At 42.0% G+C, this 24657-nt stretch overlaps 1 protein-coding gene across 6 annotated transcripts in view; it reads left to right on the forward strand.

The window, feature by feature from the left end:
* LOC112459981 (homeobox protein homothorax) overlaps positions 1-24657 on the forward strand; it is a 376700-nt gene that overhangs the window by 282703 nt on the left and 69340 nt on the right. For all 6 annotated transcript variants that reach the window (XM_025024373.1, XM_025024374.1, XM_025024377.1 and 3 more), the window contains one exon: positions 5591-5667. In XM_025024373.1, the coding sequence (XP_024880141.1) occupies positions 5591-5667 (77 nt within the window). The remainder of the gene's footprint in view (positions 1-5590; positions 5668-24657) is intronic.

The following is a 24657-nucleotide window of genomic DNA, read 5'->3' on the forward strand; positions in this document are numbered from 1 at the left end:
ATTTTAACGCCGAAATTGAATAACCTCTGAGGCGATAACGAAGTTGTGTCCGCTCATGGAAATACCTTATATATAATATATATGTATATACATGCTCTCTACCAACCAATGGAGGGAGACAAACGGAATGAAGGTATTACGGATGACTGACGCGCTGACATCGTCTATTTTATATCCGCCCCTCGCTCATCCGCCATTTCCTCCTCCTCATTTTCACATCGCCAAAGATCCCGCTTTCCCTCCCATCAATTCGACCGGTCGGGGCAATTCCAGCGCGAAATTCACTCGTGACAATTGGCTGGCTCCCATCTTTCCGTTGTAATTACACGTGAAGTCATCGCGGGAACGAAGACGTTCCCGAGTTCCTGTTTTACTTCGACCTTGGGAATCGGCGCTTCTGCCTGAATGCGATTCTCTCGCTCTTTCTCTCGTTCTGATCTAGGCAGTTTTAAATCCTTCGCAATTCTGACAAAGACGAATTCGCATCGCGACCACCGCCATTTATTTCATCGCGTTTACCCTTCGTTTATCAGCTCGCCTGTCACGAACGATTCCACTCAGCTCTCTCTTGCTTTAGTCGGCCGATCCGCACGATCCGATGATCAGGTGATGTGAAATCGACGTAGCCACCCGTAGTGACCTCTTCGGGCTTCGCGACCTCATCCGCTCGACATGAATTCTCTGGACGCGAGGCGGAAGAGGGGACTCCGAGGCGCGTGATGACGAGGCGCGATCTCTGGTGGCTTCCCACGCCCCCAACGCCCCGCTCGTTAGTCGGAGTCAGCAGCGGGTCGTCATCGACGTGTCATTCGGCACCGAGAGCCCCGGTTACCACGGGGTGGGGTAACATCCCGGAACGACGAAGGACACGAAGAGACACGAGGCCAGGAAGAGCTCCAATGTGCATCCCATCCACCCGTCCCAGGCATCGACGACCTGACGCAGCACACGCGCGGTCCCCGTCATCGAACCGATGCGCCAGCAAATTGTCACGCTCGCGCGCGGGAACGTTGCGAGCGAAATTGCGGATCAATGCGCGAATAGTACCAGAGACGAAAGAATAATGATGTCTTTTTAACGTCTGTTACGTCTCGCTCATGAAATTAGATCAATCGTAACATGTATACTTTTGCATCGTAAGAAGTATAGAAATAATTTTGATTACGTTGAACGAAATGTACGATTTGTATTATTTTCATTTTATATAACTTCTTAAACACGGGTGAGTATCGCAAATGTTAGCGGTCTACTTCGTAAATTGTTTCGAGCGACTAACTCAATTTTGGCTGGTATTGATAAGTTTAGATATCTTATTCAATTTAGTATCGTAATTGAATAATTCCAAAGATGGCCCCGGAAGTATCCAGCGAGCAGCCATCAATTCAGGAAACAGCCCCGCATCTAATACAGACATTTAATCCATCGTCTATTTGTACTGATTTGAATTCGGGCTACGAACGATCTCATTGTCTCGAGAATTGTCTTAGGGAGCAGTTTGCTCCTCAGGAAGACTACGGTTATTTCAGCTATACCGGTGCTGCTATCAGGGTAGCGAGCCGTGGATGAGGTTTGCGCACCGCGGAAAGGGGTCGTCTAGAGGCAATCGGGCTAAACTACGGACTCATTTACACACTTAGCCCCGCTTCCGCCTGGCTCGTTCCTGCCCCAGCCCTCGGGAAAACCCAAATGGTTTTCATATTGTCTTTTTACCGCTCATTTTCATTTTATCGCTTGTTTGGCCACTGAATCGTGCTCTTGCAACGCGGCGCGTTTCATTCTCGTCGCTTCTGCCTTTCTTTCTCCTCTCGTTCCCATCTCGGATTTGTATTCGATGAAGAGAACCAAACGGGCCATTTCGTCATCGGTGCCACCGATGATATCATCGTAATTTTATTATAAAGTATACCTCATTAATATATATGTATTATTTAACGGAATATTGAAAATATAATAATGTAATACCATGAGCAGTTTCGCATATGAATGTTGTACAACGATATAATGGAAAGACTTAGAAAAATAAGTATATTATATGATATGTAGTATTCCGTGGGCAATATCTTTTTGAAATCAAACGTGCGCGTCGCCACGGCTATAACGCAGCCTGGAATGGGAAACCGTCGGTGGAAAAGCATCGACGCTACAGGGTTGGGGGGTAGCCCAGAACGGACCGCCACGAGCACTTAAGACTATTGTTTTCAATGTAATTGGATAGCTCCTGCTTTCCATCTCCCTCCCTCAACCGTTGCTTCCTCCTTCGCTCGCAGCAGCTATCTCGAATCGCGCGGAGGGTGGAAAGCAGCCAGCCAGGCAGTCCCCACATAGCTTCGACAATTATCTTGATTGTTTTATGCATACACCAACGAACCCAACGGGCAACTTATCTCTAGAAAATCCGAACCGTAAAGAGAAACTGCAGAGTATCGCTTCACCAAATATCGCGTATATTTCTGGCGATTCAGAACCGTTTAATAATCGCTGATCGACGAGCGTAAGACAGGTGGCCGTTTATTACATTCCGTTTATAAATTTAATAATGCTCAATCATTACTCGTGGTACATTCATTAGCGTTAAAAATAATGCATGTGCCCGTTTACATATTCACGGTACATGTCAGTATAAATTCTCGTGAAATATACCAACTTTTCGTCACCTATATGGCTACGGAAAATTATAGGGGAAATTAACTGATATACGTGGTCGATTCAGATCTTGATAATCGAATGAAGTTCGTACACCTTGCCAGTCGGTCTGACGCGGATATTCACTCGAGGCATCCCGCATGTCGTGCGTCGATCATGTCGACGAATCTGTAATTTAGCGCGCATCGATTCGCGTTCGGATCGTCCTCTCGAGGGGGGTTCCCCCGCGCCCGTGCGAGATCGTCTCAATTCTCCGCTCGACGCGGCTTTATACGCGGCGTTAGATATCCACGGAGATCCGATGGAAACTCTACGCCCAGACAATACGCTCAGCCGATTTAATTAGGATAAGAATCGCTCGGATCGGATATACACCGGCGCACAATGGGGTGTACCGGGGATGGGCGGGTGGGGAAAACGGAGCCACGCTTCTGATGTATGTATATCGTGGCTCGCCTCCAAGAAACATGATACAGCATCGGTCGCGGTGGGGCCCGGGGGATGGATTTGTGGGCTATGGCAGTGTCCAAAAATACCGCAAGCTTCGGCAAAAAGTAACGATCGGGAGCGTGAGGGAGGGAGGACGTAATACCGCGGGCGCCACGTGCTAATTATGTAAAAATATGATGCGGTTCGTCGGCTCGCGACGCAGCCGCCGGCTTTTATGCGTGGCCGGATCTTTTCGTGCCAGTCGATAATTTGGCACGGGCCAAGCTGAGCCAACCATTGTTCGTTGCGTAACCTTGATTTTGTATTAAATTTAATGCAAGTATATCATGAGGTATGTCTAATAAATACGCTGGTTGAATATGTTTCTTAATTGTATATATTAGTGTCTTGTGCCGGGTACTCAATAGGCCCTAGTTGCTGCAACTAGTGAGTACGTCTTATTTCAACAAACTCATTGTGAAAAAATTGTAGCAACCGCGTTGCACGTTGCAGGGCCTATTGAGTACCCGGCATTAGAGATTGAATGTAGAGCAACAAGACAGGAAATAATCAATGCTGAAGTAGTTTTTGGTCGAGAAGACTTCGTTGTTTTTCTTCTACATCGAGAAAATTGACTAACATAATCCTCGCGTGTCGCGGATAGATAGTCTTCGTAGGGAACGTCTCCATTGGGAACGCAACTGTCGGCGGACTATTTACTTGTGACGATTACGTGCGTCTAATTTCATAATTGCGGTTAATGCGAGATTAAAATTGAGATGTGCCTGTGCCCTCGAAATTAATACGTCTCGCTAGGTGTAATGTAATTGAGCGTCGGTGACTGTTTTCTGTACATCGCGTGCAGAATTTTTTTTTTAATGCTCTTCAGAGTATGGGTATCTCTCAATTCCGACCGCAAAGATTTTATTCCGTTCAAGTAAGTTTCGTGAAGATCAGTCCATTTGGTTTAATTAATTCTCCGTTCTTTAATTATAAAGCGAAGATATTTTTTGAATTAAATGTGCGCCACTGATTATTTGAATCACGTTAAGGGTTGATTTATAATAGCCGTAACCGTTGATTTAAGCCGTAATCTTTAAGAAATTGACCAATCACAGTCGAATGTGAGAAGAATATTCGACTGTGATTGGTCAATTTCTTAAAGATTACGGCTTAAATCAACGGTTACGGCTATTATAAACCAACCCTAACGAATTAATTAGCTTTGATTTTATTATGAAAGAAATTGTCCAACGCGACCGCCGACATTGCGTTACGTATTCAAAAAGGATTCACTTGAACTCTGCGAAGGTTAATATCATGCGGGAACAAAGATACCGGGCTTGACGTAGCATGCAGGTGCGCAATGTCGCATATGCGTGTCATACATTTTTTAGAAGCTTGGCACAGGGTTGACTGCGTAACATCGGAAAGATTCGGTTCTTGATATTAATGCTCGCAGTAACTTTTCCGAAAGAACGGTTAGGAAGTTGCACGAATTTATGGCACAAGATCGATGGAATATCCGGTGAGCGTTATAATTTATCTATCCAAATTTCCCATGATGGACACGAGACAGCCAAAGATTTAATGATACATAAAAATGGACTATATGTATAAAGAATATGTATAAAAATGGACTATATGTATAAAGAATACTCCAGTTGTACTTATTTTATTGGTCTATTTAATATTTTGTGTAAATAAGCGGCTTTATCTTTTTTTTTCTTTTTATTATAATAATTTATTTTACAGTAATATTCAAATTTGAAATCGAACGAATCTTTCGTTTTGCCGAGTTCCTCTACTACATCAGTATTCTTCTTGCATTTCTTCGGTGTGCACTCGTACAGTTTTTCTTTTGCGAAGAGGGGCAATACGAGCGGCGTGTCGCGCTTGGCGCATCGTTTTGGCGTAGTGCGAGTGCATCTGCGTCGATGCAACCGCGCGATAAAAAGCGGTCGTCCGAGAGCGCGATATATAAAAGGAACTTTTTGCTGTAGCTGCTGTCTCTTTCACCGCCTCCTCCTCTTCCTCTTTCTGTGTGCCTGTGTGTTTTTTTTATTGTTGTTGGCCAGCAATAAATAATATTTCGCAGGTGCATCTAGACGATACGGCGCCTGTAATGCGTGGATCGTCGCGCAGATAAAAGTCAGCGCGCGCGATGCACTGTTCTATGTACTTACCTTGGTGTGCGATAAATCACTCGATAAATTATTTGAAAGCCCCGCCATGCGTCCGTCGGCGAGAAACGCGAAACGGTAAAGCGATGGTAGAGCGAGACCGAGAAAGAGAAAATTGTTTTTTTTTATCTTCGCATTTTATGTTCGTTAATTGTTGCGTTCAACGTATAACCGTTCTATTGGGACTAGTATGCAATAATTGCAATCTTTCGTTGGCAATTTCGCTCTCTAAGTACACGAGTTTTTGACTTGTGTTGCATTAATAGTTACTTAAGTACGCGAGATTGTTTGTATTCAATTTTATTTCTAATTGAGCGAATTTATTCTTTTTGCAGCATCCATATCCCTCGGAAGACCAGAAAAAACAGTTGGCACAGGACACGGGGTTGACGATTCTTCAAGTTAACAACTGGTGAGTGCATTATTTCTTATACACGATATAACTATTCTACCGCGCGTAAAATAGTTATAATTTTCAGGTACTAAAATTGCATATCATAAAAGAACTTTATGAGAAAATCGACTTTTAAAATTTAATACGCGACTCTTTTAATTTTTTATTATTATTTCCAATTTTAATGTGTTGAATTTTTGATTGTCATTTCCAATTTTAATATGTGTGTGGTTGAAAAAAATTCATTAAATATAAAATGCGCTGCACAGAATGGAAATAAATCGTTCAAAAATTTGGTATATATTTCATTCTAAACATTTGTCATGAAAAATATGAGATAATCGAGGAATTTTATAGGGTGTATTCAGACTTTTGCGTGTTCGCAAGTGTAAACAAATTTATCTCTCGGCCATGATCGAGTCTTCCCAAGCGACGACGATCGAAAGCTCGCTCGCTCGCTCTGCATGCGTGCCAAGCGAGAAACTTTTTCTAGACCGGCGGGCATGAGAGCGCGGCGAACGGGCGTCGAATCATACGGCACGTCGCACGTGTCATATGCGAATTCCAGACACCCTGAAATTACGCCCGTACATCAAACGGAACGAGGCGTGCACGACCGGGGCTCGGCACACCAGCGATTGCACGTTGACGTTGCAACAAGCTGATTATTTCAGCGCGCCAATCACGCGAGTACAAACGGCGCGGTAGGCGTAGTATGCGTGTCAGCGAGTCAAACGGGCGGGCTGATTTCCGTAATTTGTGTTTTTCCATGACCTCAAGGAAGCGCTGATTGCAACTGTAGTTCCCTGACTTCGATTTAATTCGCTCTGACACACGTGCGTCATCGATATTCACGGTTTTGCTCGTTGCACTGCGACGCTTACGTAATCTCGACGAACGAATTTTGTATTCGTGAGATTTTCAGGATCGTTATCGTATTTTGATACAGAAAAAAAGAATTCTATAAAATATTGCAAGAATTAAATAATATGTCAGTCAGTTGTGTTTCGCATATCGTATATAAATTGGAAAGATAGAACCATGAGAGAGATAAGGGAAGAATAAATGAGATCATATGTGTATATGATCTGAGCGAGCAGTTTCATAACATAAGGTTAAAAATATAGAAGTATGTATAAATATAAAATATAGAACGTATGTATGAAGAAGACGTTAATTGTCGTTTGCTCTTAAGTTCGAGGAGTTATAAAATCAACCGTTATTAAGAATAGGATTAACCGAGGGGATTAACACTAAATTCCGCGTCATACTTAAAAAGTTATGGCGGAGAGATCGTTCCGTCCTCGATAAACCGAAATTTATTCCGGATCGTTACGATGTTGAAAACATTTTGCCTCGATCACATCATCATTGACCGGAAATATCGGGTTACGTAACTTTACATCATAATGCATCGCAGTAATCCTCATATTTTGCCATACAATTCATTTGCTCGCATTCGCGGTACATAATGCTTCTTCTCTAGTGTGTTTTATCGCGTTGGATGTACATTGATGCGTTAGAGATCCTTTGTTACGCTCTATGAAAATATTAGATCGTTGCTGCTTCGCTGCGCAAAAATTCGCTTTTTGCTAATATTTGACGTATAACTTTTTATGTCATGGCCAACACATTACTGATTACACTATCATTTTCGCAGGGCCAAGTATCTATGCATTTATATCTATAATTGTATACGTTTGTTCATTCGTGCTCGTGGAAGTATTTGCGCTATCACAGAATTCCTTCGTTAGCGATTAATATCCTTTGTATTATTTTCTTTATGCGAGATATTTCGATAAAATATCAAAACTTATTTTCCAAAACGCCATTCACATCGTATTAGATTTGCCATGTGAGTATTGTAAAAGGCATTTTCATTTGGGTTGAACGAATTTGTTTGCTCTTAATTATTACACACATTATAATGAATGTACTGTTGCTCTGGTTGGTTCATGCTCCAATAATATAAATGCATCTTAACAATATCGAACGGGGAAACAGCGTAATATTGGCGCACCACACGGATGTAATGTAGCGTTTAAAATAATATCTCGCTCGCGCTGGTCGCGCAGTCTTGTAGCCATAGAATTGAAGAGCTTCTAAAACGTTTATGCGCCGCGTTCGCTTTACGCACCTTTAATCTTAGCGCGAAGAGTACCGTACTGGATATTATACTAGTCGCTGTTACATAGCAACTTTACGATTTTCGTATCTGGATCGTCAGTCGCAACCTCGCCAATCTCTTCCTCAGTCGTTTTCGCAATTTCCTGTTTGTTACGAAATTTTCTTTCGCTCCGAGATATCTTCACTCTTTTTTCTTTTTTGTGCTTTCTACTATAATGACTAACATACCGGTAGACACAGTATTTGAGTCGGTTGCAATTGCCTGATAGTAACCAGGCACTGATTCGCGATTCTATCTTTATTCCCGTTATCTCGCAAGTATTCTCGCTAGTTATCTCGATTTTTGCGAGGGCAATAACTTGTTGCGGAAATGTTTCACGTTCCTACGACCCGGTAGGTAGACTCATCCACATTCGAAGACATTTCGTGAAGACATCATCGCAGTCGTCGCAGGTGCGACCGATAAGTTGCGGCACGATTGTACTGGCGATTACGTTAACGGCCGGGACGCATATTTACGGCCCGCAAATCGTTTACCATTAACGTAGGCAATTCGCAGATAACCGTAGTGGATACAAACGAGACACGTTGATTACGAAACGTTTGCACAGACAGTTAAAAATGATGAGTTGAAAAAAAAGACAAGTGCGCGAGAGATTGCTACGAGATAATATACGCTAAAGCTTTACGGCCGTTTTTTGGTACATTCGCAATTTACGAAGGAAACAGTTTTGGTGCATACGAATTTACCAGGAATGTAGTCTGCGAGATATTTAAAGATTATATCTTTAATGGCGGTAATCAATAAATTGCTGCGTGACTATTATGCGTTACAATAATAAATTTAAGTCCTACTTTACGTAGAATTTTATCAGACATTGTCAACCTTGCAACGCCTTACAACGTATTGCTTATTTAACATCCAAGCTAATTATTACGAGCACAGAAATTGTTAGTCCATTTATCATAATAGAATAATTCTCTTCTTAAGTCCTTATTTTACATTGTATAACGATTATTTCTCGACCAAGTTCCAAGCAATTGTGATATTTCCAATGCTCGTAAATTAATACACGGTACAAAGTGTAGTTTAAATATCTGCGATTTGTTATTTAAAAGGAGAGAAACGGTAGATATAATTTTAGCGATATGACGATCTCTATGTTTAGGTAATAATTTTCTTATATCGAATTGTTTTTGGTAAACTTACAAAGTAATCGCACGTTATTTTTGAAGTTGATAAATGATTCCACAGAACGTATGTAAATTTAGGATCGAGTTACCCGTTAGGTGCAAAAAATGGTGTAGCGCTCTCCGCCGCGAAGCTGCATTTTATATTCCAAGGATTTCTCCAATTTCTCTCTTTTGCGATGACAATCGCTTTTCAATAAAGTTTCCCCGGATATTTTCGGAACTCGTAAATTATTAGACAGCCAACCGCATTACTTCGAGGACAGGTTTTCGTGAACACGATCGTCGTCGCGACCGTTAATTCCCTACGATTCGGTATTAGCCGGAAAGGGTTAAGACGACGTTAGAGCCGTCCTGTGAAAGCTTAGTCCTTTCTGTCCCGCGGGGAGAGAGACAGAGAGAGAAATTCCCCGTTTCTTCGAGTTGATCCACCTCACCCTATCCTCCCGCCGCCCTTTCTCCCAACGAGGAATGGGCTGGGTCTTGCACCCCCAATCTCGCCATCTTGATAGATGTTTCCGCGTGGCACCTGCGCCGGCATCCGAATTACTGCGGGCCCTGTTTACCGTGATATTTAAACGACGTAGTCGCGTCACAACCCGGCCCCTCCGCTCTTGCATCCTCTCCTCTTTCCCTCCCCTCGTGGATGAAATCGTGTCGCGCCGCAGTAATCTCTTTGGCTAACTTTAGCGGCAGCGAAGATCGAAATAATCCAGGTTGCCGTCGTTCCACGGGGATGAATCGGGCGAACGTGCATGCTCGACGTATCGTCGGAACCGGCAGAGGGGGTTCGGGATGCAGGGAAAGGTGAGACCGCTCGCGGCCGGATATAAAATGCGAAACGAATTGCATCGGTACACGGCGGAATATGCGCGACGCGTCTTCTTCACTTTTCTTTCCATCATTCTTCCCCATTTTTTTTTTCGTTCTTTTTTCTTCTTTCTGTTGCGCCGCGACGCCGTGGAGACGTGGCTGGTTGGCTCGCGGCGCGTATAAATAAAATCGTCGCGACATTCGCAAGCGTCTCGCGTTGGCTTACAGCGAGGCGGGAATGGGGAGGACAGAGGATTACGGTAATTGAGCACAAATCAAGTTTAAGGAGGACCCACCGGTAGCGATCCACGAAGTTGACGCTCGCGATGCCTTCGCGCAGCCAACCGCGCGGCGCGTCGTTTATATTTATTTCCATCGCGTTTCTGGACGCGCCCACGCAAAGCCGCGGTAATTACCGAGTCGCTGCGCTTCGTCGTCGCGCGAACGGTGCTAATTGCATCGTCGACGATCGGAAAAGTGGGGTGAAGCTGGAACATTTGGCAAGAGCTCGTTGTTTACATTCGGTATTTTTCAACGTGTCAGCATTCCTCGGATGTTTCTGCTGAAATTTACGTCAGAAAATACATTTTTCTATAAATTCGCTGCGTGAGTGAAAGCAATTTTTAATTTATTTTTAAATTAATTAGTAGCGTTATGAACTATGTCCATGAGTATACGATCGCTTTTTCTTTTTTCCGAATTTCAGATTAAGGTATCATTTTGTGCAGTACAATAAAAATAAAGCACAAGATATTTTTCTTAAACAAAAATGATATTTTCTATATATTTTCTGTATATCGAAATTTCGAGAGAGAGTTTTGATCACATATCGTTCCTTGCAGTACTCTCTTCAGCTTCCAAATTCTCTGTCTAAGGGCAAAGCTTTAAACGGTTTTAAATGGTTGTTCGATCTTCATCTTCCTCCGCGTATTGGCCTTCTTTTACGAAGGGGGGGGGGGAAGACCGTCTCGAGCAAAAAACGGAATAGAGAAGGTGAAAGCAAACTCCACTCGCGTTTTTGCATAGCGAGACGAAAGTGCGCGTTGTGATATACGATTTGCATTGGTGAGCAGGAGCAGGTATATAAGGGTGCGGGGACGTAAGCGGAGCTTACGAGGCTTGCACTTGCACCCGAGAAGTGCATACGAGCGAGCCCACGGCAATTTCTTCGCGGCGCGATAAGTTTTGTGATATATTTCGCCGGAGGAAACTCATGTTTCCGTAATGCAATTAGAGCGTGGCCATTGCCCCCGTGCCTCGCAACGCGTCGGCCGGACAAGGAGCAGAGCGCACCTACGACCACGATGACTATGAGAATGGTGGCGACGGCGGCTCAGAAATGGCTGCTCTAATTAGAATACGCTGGACAAATGAAATAATTCGTAAATAAAATAGCCGAGAAACGTCTACGTGCATCGAGAAGACCGACCATTCCCTCGGGGCGCTTTCTCTCGTTCTCTCTCTCTCGTTCTCGCTCCCTTCGTCCACAATTTTCCGTCACATATATCAGCCTGGACAGTAGTTAGAACCGTTGCCAGCTTGTTTTACTGTGTGCAGCCCTCCGCGGCTTGTACACAAGCGTGCACATACCTCTACCTAACGCGCGTCTGAAAATCGCACGTACATTGCAGGAATCAGCGTAGGGAAGAAATCACTCGCGTGCGTGGTGCGTGCGAGAATGTGCGAACGATTACGTACTTAGAAGCGCAGGGAGATGAACGGTTGAGAATAACATGGAAGGGATCTCTTGAAATTGTAAAATTAGCAGGTAGATGTTGCAATAAAAAATTACTATGGTGCATTAGCGCGATTGTAAACCGTATTCAAACTCGACAATTGCTCATCCAGGAATGGGCCATCTTCTTATTTGAAAGCTAAATAACTTTATCCTCCTGTTTGAGAACCATCATCCGCAAAACCATCGTTCTTCGTGTCGCACACTAATGTTCACGTGCATCATTTCAGCAGCGTGCGAGCGGCGCAAATGTGTGCTAATATTCTCGCTAATTTAACCGCTCTCTCCCCACTTGGTGGTGGTATCTTGCTAATAAAGCAGAGGTTATTTATCGGCTCTCGCCCACCTCGCGCATCCTCCTCCGACCGCGGTGGCTCTGGGCTGGCATGGCATTGCACCTAGGCCGTTTATTTCGTAGCCGCTACTCGCGGAATCTCGACGACATTTTTCTTTCGCGTGGTTATACACCGCTGTATGCCGCAAACGGTAGCCCACGATTCACCCCGTTTAATCCGCGGTCGAAATAATTTCATCCCCCGCGCCGTTTGTCTCGTCGGCGCTTCCTCCGCCGACGCCGTGGCAGTGTATGAGTTTTTCTCTATACGCACAGTATATATACCGCGCGAGATACGTCGTAATTTAGGTTGTTTAAGTCACGGATTAAATAATTTTATCACTAGGCTCATTTATTCTCTCAATGTATATCTCGCGCATTATATCAACGCGGCGCGGCGCGCAACGAAATATGTCTTCTTGCACAGCGTAAACAGTCGCCTTTATTTCTCGCGATGAAGATCGTGTTGACATCCGTTGAAAATCGTATTTCTTCGTACTACTTCTTCGTACGGATTAATTACAGTCTCCGAATCTGTCGGCAATTTCTGAATCTGTCCATGTTGTGATAAGCGGTTTCCTGCGCGCGTTGAAATAATTCCACCGTCTTGAGAGCATTCTGGTTCCACTTTTGTTTCTCCACGACACGGTTCTTCGTTACATACGGTGTCCCGGCGCCGATTTACTCTATTTAAAACCAGAGGTCGAAATAATTTTATCACTTACAGCTGCACCGGCGCCGCGCAACTCGCAGTATCTTGAGAGGGTTTCGATGTTAACGGAGACGAAGAGCGATTTCGTCTAAGCCTCCAAGACGACGCTTAATCACCGGACAAAATTTACCGCTTCGTGGTTACTTAGGGAAAGAAAAAAGACTCTGACACACTCGCGTACGAGATGAATAATAAAACATAAATTCCGGTGATGTCGAGAATCTCGTTGAAATTGTCATCTTAATTTATATTTAGGATGTAGGATTATGATACAATTAATACGATCTTATTATTATACTTTATTGAATGAATAATACATAATAATTGTTTTCTGTATATCGTTTTCTGTATAGGGAAGATCTAGTACCGACTGACTTTTCTTGACGGCAAAAAGAAAAAGAACTTTTTCTACGAAGTGTAGCTACTCGGCGATACTCTCTCTCGGTTTTTTTTTCGTCTTCACCATACGATCGTTAACATCATAACTGTACGTCGCGGGGGTAATTTAGATCGTTGTAAAACCACGAGTAATCTACGACATCCCCTTCGTATGTCGTATGCATGTGTATACGCATTCGGCTGTAACCGACTTGCTAACGAGACATTTCGTTTTACAAAATCGTCCGAGACCCGGGAGCCACGCGAATGGGGCCGTAAATCCCCGCGACCGGATGTTAATATCCCTCCGGCCCTCTCTTCCCCGCGTACTCCCTTACCCCGGTGCGGGCCGCCCCACCTTCGGTCCCGTGTTCTGCAAATATTGTTGCACCGGCGTGGATGTCACAGTTTTAAAGGCAATGGCCGTTAAACGTCACTCCCGTTGCTCCGGACCGGACCTAATCTCGCGCCGCGTATTCCACGAAAACACCATGACTCGTTTTGTAAACGGCCTTTGCCAGCGCGACTGAACGATGGGCGATAAATCATTGGCACGCGTAAAGGTGGTAACGCGTTTCGTCATGGCGGTAAATAATCCGCGCGGATCGAGAATGCCGCGTGGCACGCGAGACAACGGCATCGCGCATATAAGATGGTATAAAATTGATTTATCATTAATATTAACGAGCTTACAATGTGCCTCGTCTCGCCGCGGCCGGTATAAATTCCGCCGCGATAGAATTTGAATCGTGTTCATCGATGTTTTCACGATGGAAGCAGCTTTTTTCGGATTTAATTACGTCATGAAGATTGTAGGAAAATAGTTCCTGCGATCGGTTTTTTTTTCTATTCTTGATCTTTACATAATCATCGAGAGTATCCGGGAATGAGAATAAGCTGTATCGTTTGCATTTCAAGCAAGCAACTTCGCATTCGGAATCAGCTATATTCAGTTTCACTGCAGATCGTTCGATTACCTGTAGGATAGAGAATGGGAGCGACTTCCCCGCAAATGAGATTGTCGAGGAAGAAAGCACGCTATTATGGGAAACGGGGATGGACTCGCCGTCTTACGTATTCAGTAACGGCGCGATAATTTAACAGTATATTTCGAATCTCGAATCTGCGGCGATCCCTGCTCGTTGTGAAAAGAATAATCGAACGGTAATGAAAAATTTGCATTTAATTCAATTAATTAAAAAGAAAAAAAAAGATATACTTTTATAGCGCATATTCGTTGTAATTCTCTGAAGGTTTTCGAATGATATGATATGCATAAATTTACAAGAAAAATTATAAAGAAGTTTATATATGTGTATCTATATAAATCTTTTTATTCAAAATTATGTCAGAAACTGTATTCCGAATTTGTCATTGAGAAAAATGGATTGTTTCATATAATCCGCTTGAAATCGGAAGATTCGGTATTCTGTCAATGTCCTGCTATAGCTAATTGGAGAGTCATTATCGCTCGATCTGGCTCGAGCTATTGAAAGACGCGTTTCTCGAAGAATTTTAAGAATGTTTCTGCGTTCCAACGTGACCACGACGGTACTCGATGTGAATCAAGATCCATGCCGGGCAGACTCGTTTGCGCGCAGCGAGGGCAGGTGACATCAAGAACTGTAAGTCACATGAGTATGCGGTGTCGCCGGTGTTGCTCGTATCGCGCCGTTCCATCACTTCGCGGTGCCTTCTTATAGAGTCGGTACGCCTTATACGGTTGCGCACTCAGGATTTCCAGCCTGATTGAGTGTAAGCTCCCCGTATCGTTTATTCTCCGGAATTTCAAAAACTGCCTACTGACTGCATAGTCAATGCACGACAAAAAAAAGCTATCATTTAAATTACCAATTATTACATCGGTAAAATTTAATTGGACGTTTTATAGATTTTCGTAAAACGATGCGTATGATATATTATAGTATGATTTTAGAGATGCGATATATCATATATCTTATTGTAGAATTACAGTAATTTGATCTGCTGCAATAACAAAACTTGGCGTGCTCATTTCATGCTCGCTGGCTGACTTCGTCAAATGATCTCGTTTAGTCATTCTCGTGCCACGTATCCGCCCCCTCGACGTCTCTCATCAACCCCGCCGAAGGCTCGGAAAGTCCCCTCAATGCGGTGGTACTACCACCATCGCCTCCTGTAGCTAGCAGGAAACCCTCTGGGGGCCTTGGGGTGGGCAGGAGTCGGATATCTAATTAGCGGGGGCTGATCGGTAATTACTACGATTAATCAATCCGTTTTCCATTTGTGCGCGCCGCGCGCGCGCTGCCGGTCTGAGAAGGAGAACAAATTGAAAGCAAGAACGGGATAGGCATATCGTAATAGTCGACGAGGAAGGGAGAAATAGGTCCCGGTTAGAACCTCCGGCGGAAAGGGGTACCAGGATCGTGAGAGAGAAAAGGGATGCGGTTGCGGCGGAGCGAACTTGTTCCACGATTCCGTAACCATGGTAGTTTTGAGATTGGGATTGTCGGCCTTCTGGTCAATTAAATTTCCACAATAGAACTACGTTCATAGATCTAGTTTGAATATTACGTCATTTCTTAACATTTCCAAATTTTCCCTAACAGAGTGTATCGGCTATAGAAATACTGTACGACCTGTTAACAGTGTTAACATATTCGATACTTTAGAAAAAATTAATGGACAATATTGAGTGCCTCTTATTGTTAGATATATTCGTTTGTCGAGATCTATATTTACGTTTTTATATATATAGAAAGATATATTATGATTTTGTGAATGATATAATTAGATTATAGATGTCTTCTTTGCTATTATCTTTGAAATATCCGGTGACAATGAATGTGTGTGCTATGATTTGTGTTAAACTGATTTCGCAATCGACATGAATCGTACACGATACGATCGACGCGCTTGTAAAATGGAAAAAGAGAGATGGACGGGGGGAAAGGGAAAGCTACAGAGGATCAGTAGCTTTACGAGATTGACCGGGTCAAATGCATATGTTTCGACCCACTCGACAAACTTTTATTGCATTAGACTTCGCACGTGCATCTGCCTTGCTACCCTTGCTTTCTCTCTTTCTCCCCTCTCTCTCTCTCTCTCTCCCTCTTTCTTTAGTTCTGTTCATTTTATGTTTATTGAGAACCAGCGTTATCACTGGCGTAGACAGGAAAGATACTTTCGGTTGTGTTGCTTGTTTATATACTTGGTTATTATTGCGAACGAGGTCATGGGACTGAAGACAAGAAAAGTGTGTAGAAAGCACTGTTTTTAAAAAGATTTAAAAATGAACAGAAGATTATATCTAGATATATAAGAATATAAAACTTGTTCAAAAAAATTAGAGTCATAACAATTGAAATAGAAAATGTTATAAAAGTTATGTAATCTGATAAGTCTGTTAACGAATGAAGTAAAAAGTGATTTGGTACATTGATGGAACTTAAGTAATGATTATCATAAGAAACTACAACACATATTGAAAAAATAGATTTTAAAAATATTCTAACGATATTTAATATTTCAACGAAGCAGTCTTGAAAGATTATAGCATTGAAGGATTAGCTCAATATATAAGAAAGATCATTATGATGTTACGGCACTCGATGTAGAATCCTATTAGGAACAGTACGCTAATGTTGCACAGGGGTGTTGAGGCATATGGAACAAAATCGCTTGATGCCATTAGCTTCGACTTTGTAAATAGTTTTCGCTCGAAGAATAACAACGCCGGCACGACGCGGAACTGAGGGGTTGTAACCCTAAACCCTCGCGCTCGCCATTCTCTGTGAGCGTCGACATAGTAAAGAATGCCCTCGTATGGAAGGAGTCGATTGTGATCGATCATCGGGGATTGCTCTCTTTAGACCCTTTCACGAAAGGGTTAGAGCTCACCGCATCGAAGGGAAACGGGCTGCCCCGTTATTTGTTTTGCGCGAGAAGATTATCGCGTTATTACGCCCAGCGAGTCAAGGGTCCCGAAGATCACCCTAGCCTTGAAGACACGCAAACACTTGGCTTCTCGAATTACATTCCAGGATTGGGAGACGACATGCCATTTCATGTTGTTTAATCTCCCGATTTACGAAATCGAGACATTTCCTTAGCAATTCTAAGTAGAATCAAATTATTAACATTAATCGACCAAATTTGCGCAAATTGTAAAAGCGCGCGCGTGCTTAATTCGAATACGCATAAAAATTAACATTAAAAATTAATAAAATTTTAGCATTTTAAAGAATTAATTAAAATTTATTTATTTTAAAAATAACTTTCTACAAGTATATATATCTAATGATGACAAAATTGTTGCGAATTTTCGCTTGAAGATGCGTAAAATGAGGTATATAAAGATGCAGGAAACGATTTCGCGTAATCATTATAGTTGCAATGATGTCTGTAAGCGATAAAGTTCTATCGTTATTTTATTGTTTTGGCAAAAGGCAAAAGATAGCCAAAGATGAACTCGAAGGTTGAGCGGGCACGTGGAGACGATGGATCGGAAAGATGGAAGTGACTGTAGTTATATAAGAGATGGTGGAGCTGAAGGAGATAGACCGGTCGCCTCGGAGGCTTACAGAAGAGCCGTTGAACAGGGACAATGCTTTCATCATTGCCGCTCTTTCTTTCATTCCCTATGCCAAAAGTGGACCGCTCTATCTCTCTCTTTCTCTCTCGCTCTCTCTCTTTGTCTTTTCTTTTTACGCTTTTTTTGGCCGCAAAGGATCCATTGTCGTCGAGTTGTAGGTGGGTACCGTCAGCCGGTAGGTATCAATGTCTCTACGCGGCAAGGGTTGGGGGATGGATGGGTTTTATAAAAGTCCCTTCTTCTTTTCCGCTTCCTCTCGCTCTGTACGCTTCTTCCTCGCTGCGTTGTCTGCATTCTTTCGGTACCGCGTCTTTAAAAGACAAAAATGGTTTTTTCTGTCCTACTCGACCGCGATTAGTATTGGTTTTTTTAAATAAAATTATTATTTAAGCGCGCGGATAAACTGTGGTAAATGATTAAATGTCCACTTATGAAAGAGATTACTTAAATTTCATTTCAAATCTTACATTTAAATTTATGATATTAATCGATATAAAGTTAATTCGTATATGTTGAACTTTTTTTTTATCTTTTTCAATAATATTTATGGATATATATTCTCTCTTTGTGACGTTGCGGTGGGAATTTCCATTGCTCGAGCAAATCCTCCATTTTCATCTCATGTCCCCGAGGATGAAGACATCTTTCGGAGTATTACCTCGCGATTGTAGGATGATTGTCGTCTGGGAGCCCCGCGGGAGGCCGCCAGATGTTTCGCGGCGACCCAATCAGACGACCCCCGAAGCAGTGCGCGACAATCAACCATCAAACAATCTGTCACCCTCCGGAACAGTCCGGTTGCTTGGATGATCATGAGCCAAAACACATACAACCCTTCGGTTCTTTAGTCTTTTCATGGAGCGAATGCAAGTGAGCATATGTTTTCACGGCCGGTTTGATTATTTTGCGTGTTATCATGCGTGTGGTAAAAGTGGGTGGCTTTTTATTGTTCGTTTTATATCGTACATTCAGCACATTCATTTTTAATTCATTTAATATATTGATAGACATAACGTGTCGTAATATATGCCATAATATGTGTTACATATCTGCATATATTTAATTAAAGTCGGTTCTAATGTCCGTAAAGTTGTCGTTTGTCGTAATGTTTTCTGATAATTTTATTATCTTTATTATGAAATTAATATTTTCTGGAAGAATTATTTTTGGAATATCTGTAATTGAAACAAAAACTTTTTTAAAATCTTATTCGTTTTCGGAAAAATTGGTAATCGATATCACTGTCGCTTCCACGAGTTTATCAATGCAGGTAGGCAACGATTGTTTTAAGATTCGTAAAGTCCCATTGTTCAGATCGTTAAGAAATTGGAAAACAGCACGCGCATTATTACGGGATCAAAAGAGAATGGAAGCTCAGTGTCTCTTGGCGTTTTAGCCGCTATAAAGGACAACATAGACAGGATCTCCTGGTTAAGGACGCACCTCGTGGTATCTCTCACGGAAGGAAGCAAAAGGCGTTCACGGGGTTACAGCGTGCCTTAGGTCCTTGCTACGCCATTCGGAAGCTCGTTTGATGGCCCGTGTAACCGTTATTGTCTCTAGACAGCACCTCGTATCGTTACTGCAGCGCTTCTATGGCATCATTGACCACACATCCGATAACGACAGAACCGAGAAATTGTTAAAATCCACCACGCTGCTCCTCGCTAACGTCTATCCTTCCTTCGTTATTTATTCTTGTGTACCTGCTTGCACACATTTCGAGTTTACTTTCATCCTGTCTTAGTTCATCCCTTCGTTCTTTTCTTTTCTTGGGTTCAGAAACGAGGAAGACGCTGGCTAACGTCGTGGAGAAAACGGCGGAGGCGGAACGTAGTAACTAAGTTTTTATTGGGCAGTATATTACGCGGACCGGCGATGGCTTCCGTCTCGCCAGCGTCTAAGTTAAGCGGATAACCGTATATTTCCGAAGGAGGATCACACGCCCAGCACCTGCGTTCCAATACTTAAAGGTGTCTCTCCTTCCACCTCATCTTTTTCTCTCACCGTTCTTGATAACTTCGTTCTGCCGGTTAACCGCGTCTCTGTAGTATCTTTTATTAGAAGTTTTATTATTTTGAAAATTCCTACATTATTAGTTCATACGCATATTTAGATTAATTTGTATTTTTTTACTTTCAATACTTTTTATTTAGAGAACGATTTAATATAGAAAACAATAGCTTATTTACATTCATTTTCATAAAGAACTGAAGAAAGCATATTGTTCAGAAAGGTTATCAACTTTTTCAATTTACGTATTCCACCGTTCAAATAATGTAATCGGTCTTCTTTTTTCAGGAACTTTAGTCTCTTTATCTTTAATTAATCATACTCCTTCTTCCAAAACCCCTCCCCCTTAACCGGATTGTACTATATTAAATTTATAATAGTTTTCACTTCCCGCGCGATGTTAAAGCTTGTATCCCTCTTACCGGGAAGCAATTTACGCTAATTACAAACGCTGCCTAATTATATATCCGACCTATCCTTCCTTCAGCCCCAAATCTCTCGGCGCTCCTCCCTTCGCACCTTTCACTTTAACATTCACTGAATTCGCAAGGAAAAGCCCTCTTCGTTACGGCAAAGGCATAGAAACGTCATTTATAATGTATAAAATATGTTTATAATTGACCTCAACGTTTTATAAGAATCGAGATGAATCTTTGTTATGAAGATTACAAATCTATTCGAGCGTAGCCTAAAATACTCACTGAGCGATTTAGCTTTCTGCTTTAGATTTTCTTAAATGTTTGCTTCGCGGTGGTTTATGCTGAAGAATATCTTTTTAAATATTTTTTTCCGCTAATTTGAAGGAAATTGCACAAATTACAAATTTCCTTCATTGTTTAAAATGTATATTATTATCCATTTCAAAACTATTGACAAATATTTTCAATTATTTAAGGTTGACATCGATAAAACGTGCTTACTCATTCATGCTTTCGGAAACTGTGTTATACAGTTATTGTGAGACGTGATTGTTAATTGTTATAATATAGTTTAAATACGGCTATTCTCTAAGATTATGATTTCGTACTTGTCTGGTAAAATCTAGTTGATTTTTAATCGCGAAAGCAATATAGTTACAATAAGCACACCAACAAAGCAATATAGCAATATAATAAGCACATCAATAAGTAACCAACAAAGATAACCAAAGGATTTCTGGTCTCGCGGGATTTTGCATATTCTCCCGAATCTGAAAATATTCGCATGCAAAGTCTTTTTGGCGTCGAGGGAAGTTTCGAGGGAAGCGGAGGGCGGCAACCGGGGGGCCGGCCCGTTTATAATAAAGCGCAATATCCGAGGATTTCCTTAAGTTGCATATTCAATGATTTCCTCGGAGACTTTGGTCGTTCGTCGTAGTGGTACGAGGGGAGAAACAGAGAGAGGTAGGGCAGGAGAGGCTGTATATCGAGGGAGCAACGTAAAATTGGAATCGTTAAAACGAGCCGGGCACATATACGCTGATGTTCAAAATATAACAACTTTTATTTTTTATATATATTGGTACAAAATAATTACAAACTGAAAAACGATTTATTTGTATCTAATACGGAATTTATTGCAACACAAATGAAAATTTAAGTGTCGAAAAATATATTTAAAAAAGTTTTATATTGATACAATAGGAATTTTTACTTCTGTATTATTATTATTATTATTAGAAAAATGAAACTTTCAATAAGAAGAAAAATGAAAGAAACGATCGGAAGCGGGGCTTAATGTATCTACTGCATATCTCTTGTAAGTTTCATCGTGACGATAGATGTCCGTCATAATTCGTCAGTTGAATGACAATCCAGAGCAACTTATTCGACCCTTTAGGTACACAGATTGCCACGCACTGTTTGACGCAGTGTGTATTGCCGTGGGTGGCACCGGAACTTCAATTCAGCGTGGCAGCGGCCGACTACATGATAAATATTGTTTAGCCTTGTCCGACGTGAGTCGGTAAGTGAAGCCGGGGTTCGTCGCGGCTGATGGTGTTGGACCGGGTGAGTGATGTCCAGGCGCGCGCCTCCCGTCAACGGGATAGGTCGGCGCGAAGGAGAATGATGATGACATAATGACGTCGCAGTGGGCGAGCAATGGCTGACATCCGCCACCGAATATTCTAAATCACTTGCTTGCGCTTGTCCTCGTTATCATCATCGTCATCGTCGGCATCGTCGTCGACGTCGTCTTCGTCGTCGTCGTCGTCGTCGTCCTCATCATCGTCGTCGTTGTCGTCGCCGTCGCCGTGCGCGTTGTTCTCCTTGTCACCAGTGTTGTTCGCGTGCTTGTCACCGTCATTCGTGTTTACAAGCCTCCAGCACCCGTTGCCTGTCCATCTCTTTGTTACCGAAATTCAGCCTCCGAAGCATCAGTGAATGGATAGTTACAGGATGTTCATTATCAGAGCCGCGGAATGTAATGACGGAAGCGTAACGATGATTACATTGCGCTGCGCTGCGTGCCCGTGGTCTATCGAATGATAATTTCGCGTGGCAACCGCGAGCTTGTATGAATCACGTTTGAAACAATAAATTAATCAGGCTCTATATCACAATCTCATGAGCGAGTGTGCGATATGATTTTCTGTATTAAATTAACGGATATTGTTGTTTAACGCGGCATTGAAAGAAAATGTTATTACTTGGATGTGATTTGGCAACCTCACGCGGCTTCACACAATATACTCGTTTCAGTGTACTCATCTTTAAACATGTAGAAACCTTCGGTAACCACGTAGCCCGTTAGCGACGATGACGCGGTACTATCGACTAGAGCCGTTTAAAGGCGCCAATACGGTTCACGGTGGTGAAGAATAAGGGCACTCCCTGGCGCCCCCTTCTTACAACGCTTTATTTCTTCTACTACGGCGACCGGAGGTACAGTTACCGGTGCAAAACGTGGGAGGCCGTATCGTGGAAACCCTCCCTTATTCGACGAAGGCTGGTGGATGAGGGAGAAAGAATGCTGGGGTCTATGAAAAATGATGACGCGGCGCTTGTAAAAGAAATGAAATCGGGCCCGCCGAGAAAAAAGAAAGTGAAGTTTGCCGGTGGGGTTGAAAATCGAAGGGTAGCGACGAAAGCAGGATGGATTCAGGGGTTGCCGGCGGGGGAGGGGGGGAGAAGAGGGAGCTAATTCCAAGTGTCAGGAATAATAGTGTGCATTATCGAAGTGACGAGGATTATCGAGAGATTGTCGCATGTCGTTTTCAAGTTTATTCGCTGATCGACTATATATTTTTAATAATCGACTGAGAGAAAGCGAATTTCTTATATTTACAGTTCTTTCGAATAAGAAAGTTTAGCTATTAAAAAATGATTATCAATAGAGATAAAACGCTTTTTATAAATTTATCATGAATCTCGTATCAATTAATTTTAATATTTGTTTCTTTTATTTAATTTTGTATTTGTGATACAATTGAAAGTCTCTTCTGAAGGTGATAATGCAATTTTTATTTTTTCGTAACATTGTACACTGTGTATGTTGTGTATATGTAGAGTTTCATAGGTCATTCATTTTCTCTAAAACGATCGACAAACCCTACGAACGGCTAGTAATCGGCCTACGTGGACTCGTAAACACTACAGGCTGCAGCCATAATCCAAACCTTTACAGTTGACCAGAAACTACCACGAAGACATTGAAGCAGTCCTTTAGGTCAGGTGGCCGGTGTTCCGATTCTCACGAGAGTAGTTTAAAAGCTCCTTCGTGATGTCATCAGACTTTAACAACAAATTCTGTAGTCTCTCTCTCTCTTTCTTCCTCTTTAAGTCAGTTCTCTTTACGTTTGTTTTTTGCCAAAAGAAGTTACATAATACAATAGAACACGTTAAGAATATTTTGTACAGCTTTTTATTATTATAATTGACGCGTATGGCTATCCTTCTCTGAGAACGTTTCGTGCGCGCAAGGAATTTATTCTGATTCGAGTTTTGGATTTTAATCGAATTCATTTCCTTTTGTATCTTCCGTATTGAGCCCACTTTTTCAGTCTGCCCATGCCTTCGTTCGCGATGATACTTAACATAACAATGAGAACGAGAAAGCATGTGGAAGCGTGAGGAAAAGTAGACGGGATAGTTGAGCGCGTGCGGCGATGCGCATTTTGACAAATCGCTTCGTTCCTCGTCTTCTTCGTTGCCGAGACCCTTTTTTGATCTCCTGGCGGGGCTGCACGTCTAATTCTCCGGAATGTTTTCGGCCTGACGTCTCGCTGGGTCTCAGCTTGCCTCCATCCACAACAGATAGTTTTCTCCTCTTCTCGCATTTTAGTCTATGCGTCATGCTTTTTCGAATCTCTTTATATCGAATTTATCAACGCTTCACGGAATACGGATATCTCTATGACATCCTCTCTATTGTATGGCTTATTTCCGTCGAAGAAAAATATCAGTATTGTACTCATATGCGCATGCACGTATATTATATTCATGTCAAGCAATAAATTAAATAAATTCTTTATTTAAAAACAAATTTGTGTTATAAGAAGCAAAATATTTTAAAATATTGGAAAATATTAAATTATATTTTTATAATGATATAGTTATAATTTAATAGCAAATTATTTTATTAAAAATTTTTTACCGGGTATGCTAAAGTTTTAGTTAGCAAAAAATACATTGAACGGCTAAATGAACATGACCCAGAAAGAGCCTGTCGTCTCCCCATTTTCATTTCCCGTAGCAATAGTTCATTAAAAAGGTGTTTTAGGGGCAATTCCATGAGCTATTAGATAGCTTCTATCACTCCTCCGGGTGCCATTTTCTTTCTCCCTTACCATCATCCTGGCCGCGAGGATCCCTGCCTGCGGGAGCATGGATTCAACATGGACATTACTCTGGTTACGGAATCGGCCAGTTTTACAGATCCGAGAAAAAAAAGAATCCGAGAAAATGTCATTCTAAAGATCATTACCTTTCCAAGATTTTTAAGATTTACGTGTTTCAATAAAGTTTTACAGTTAGTATTTAAAAGAGATTAAATTTCAATGATAATTATATGAAACAAGAAAAGAAAATATGTATTTCAAAAAAAGGAAGAGAAGAATGGTATTAAATGAATAACAAGTTTATATAATAAAATGGAAATTTATAAACGTCAACAATAAAAAAAAAATGAAATGGTGAAAAATAGATAAGAAC

Source organism: Temnothorax curvispinosus, unplaced genomic scaffold, assembly GCF_003070985.1.
Source record: "Temnothorax curvispinosus isolate PA1 unplaced genomic scaffold, ASM307098v1 QBEX01010285.1, whole genome shotgun sequence".
Lineage (NCBI taxonomy): Eukaryota > Metazoa > Arthropoda > Insecta > Hymenoptera > Formicidae > Temnothorax > Temnothorax curvispinosus.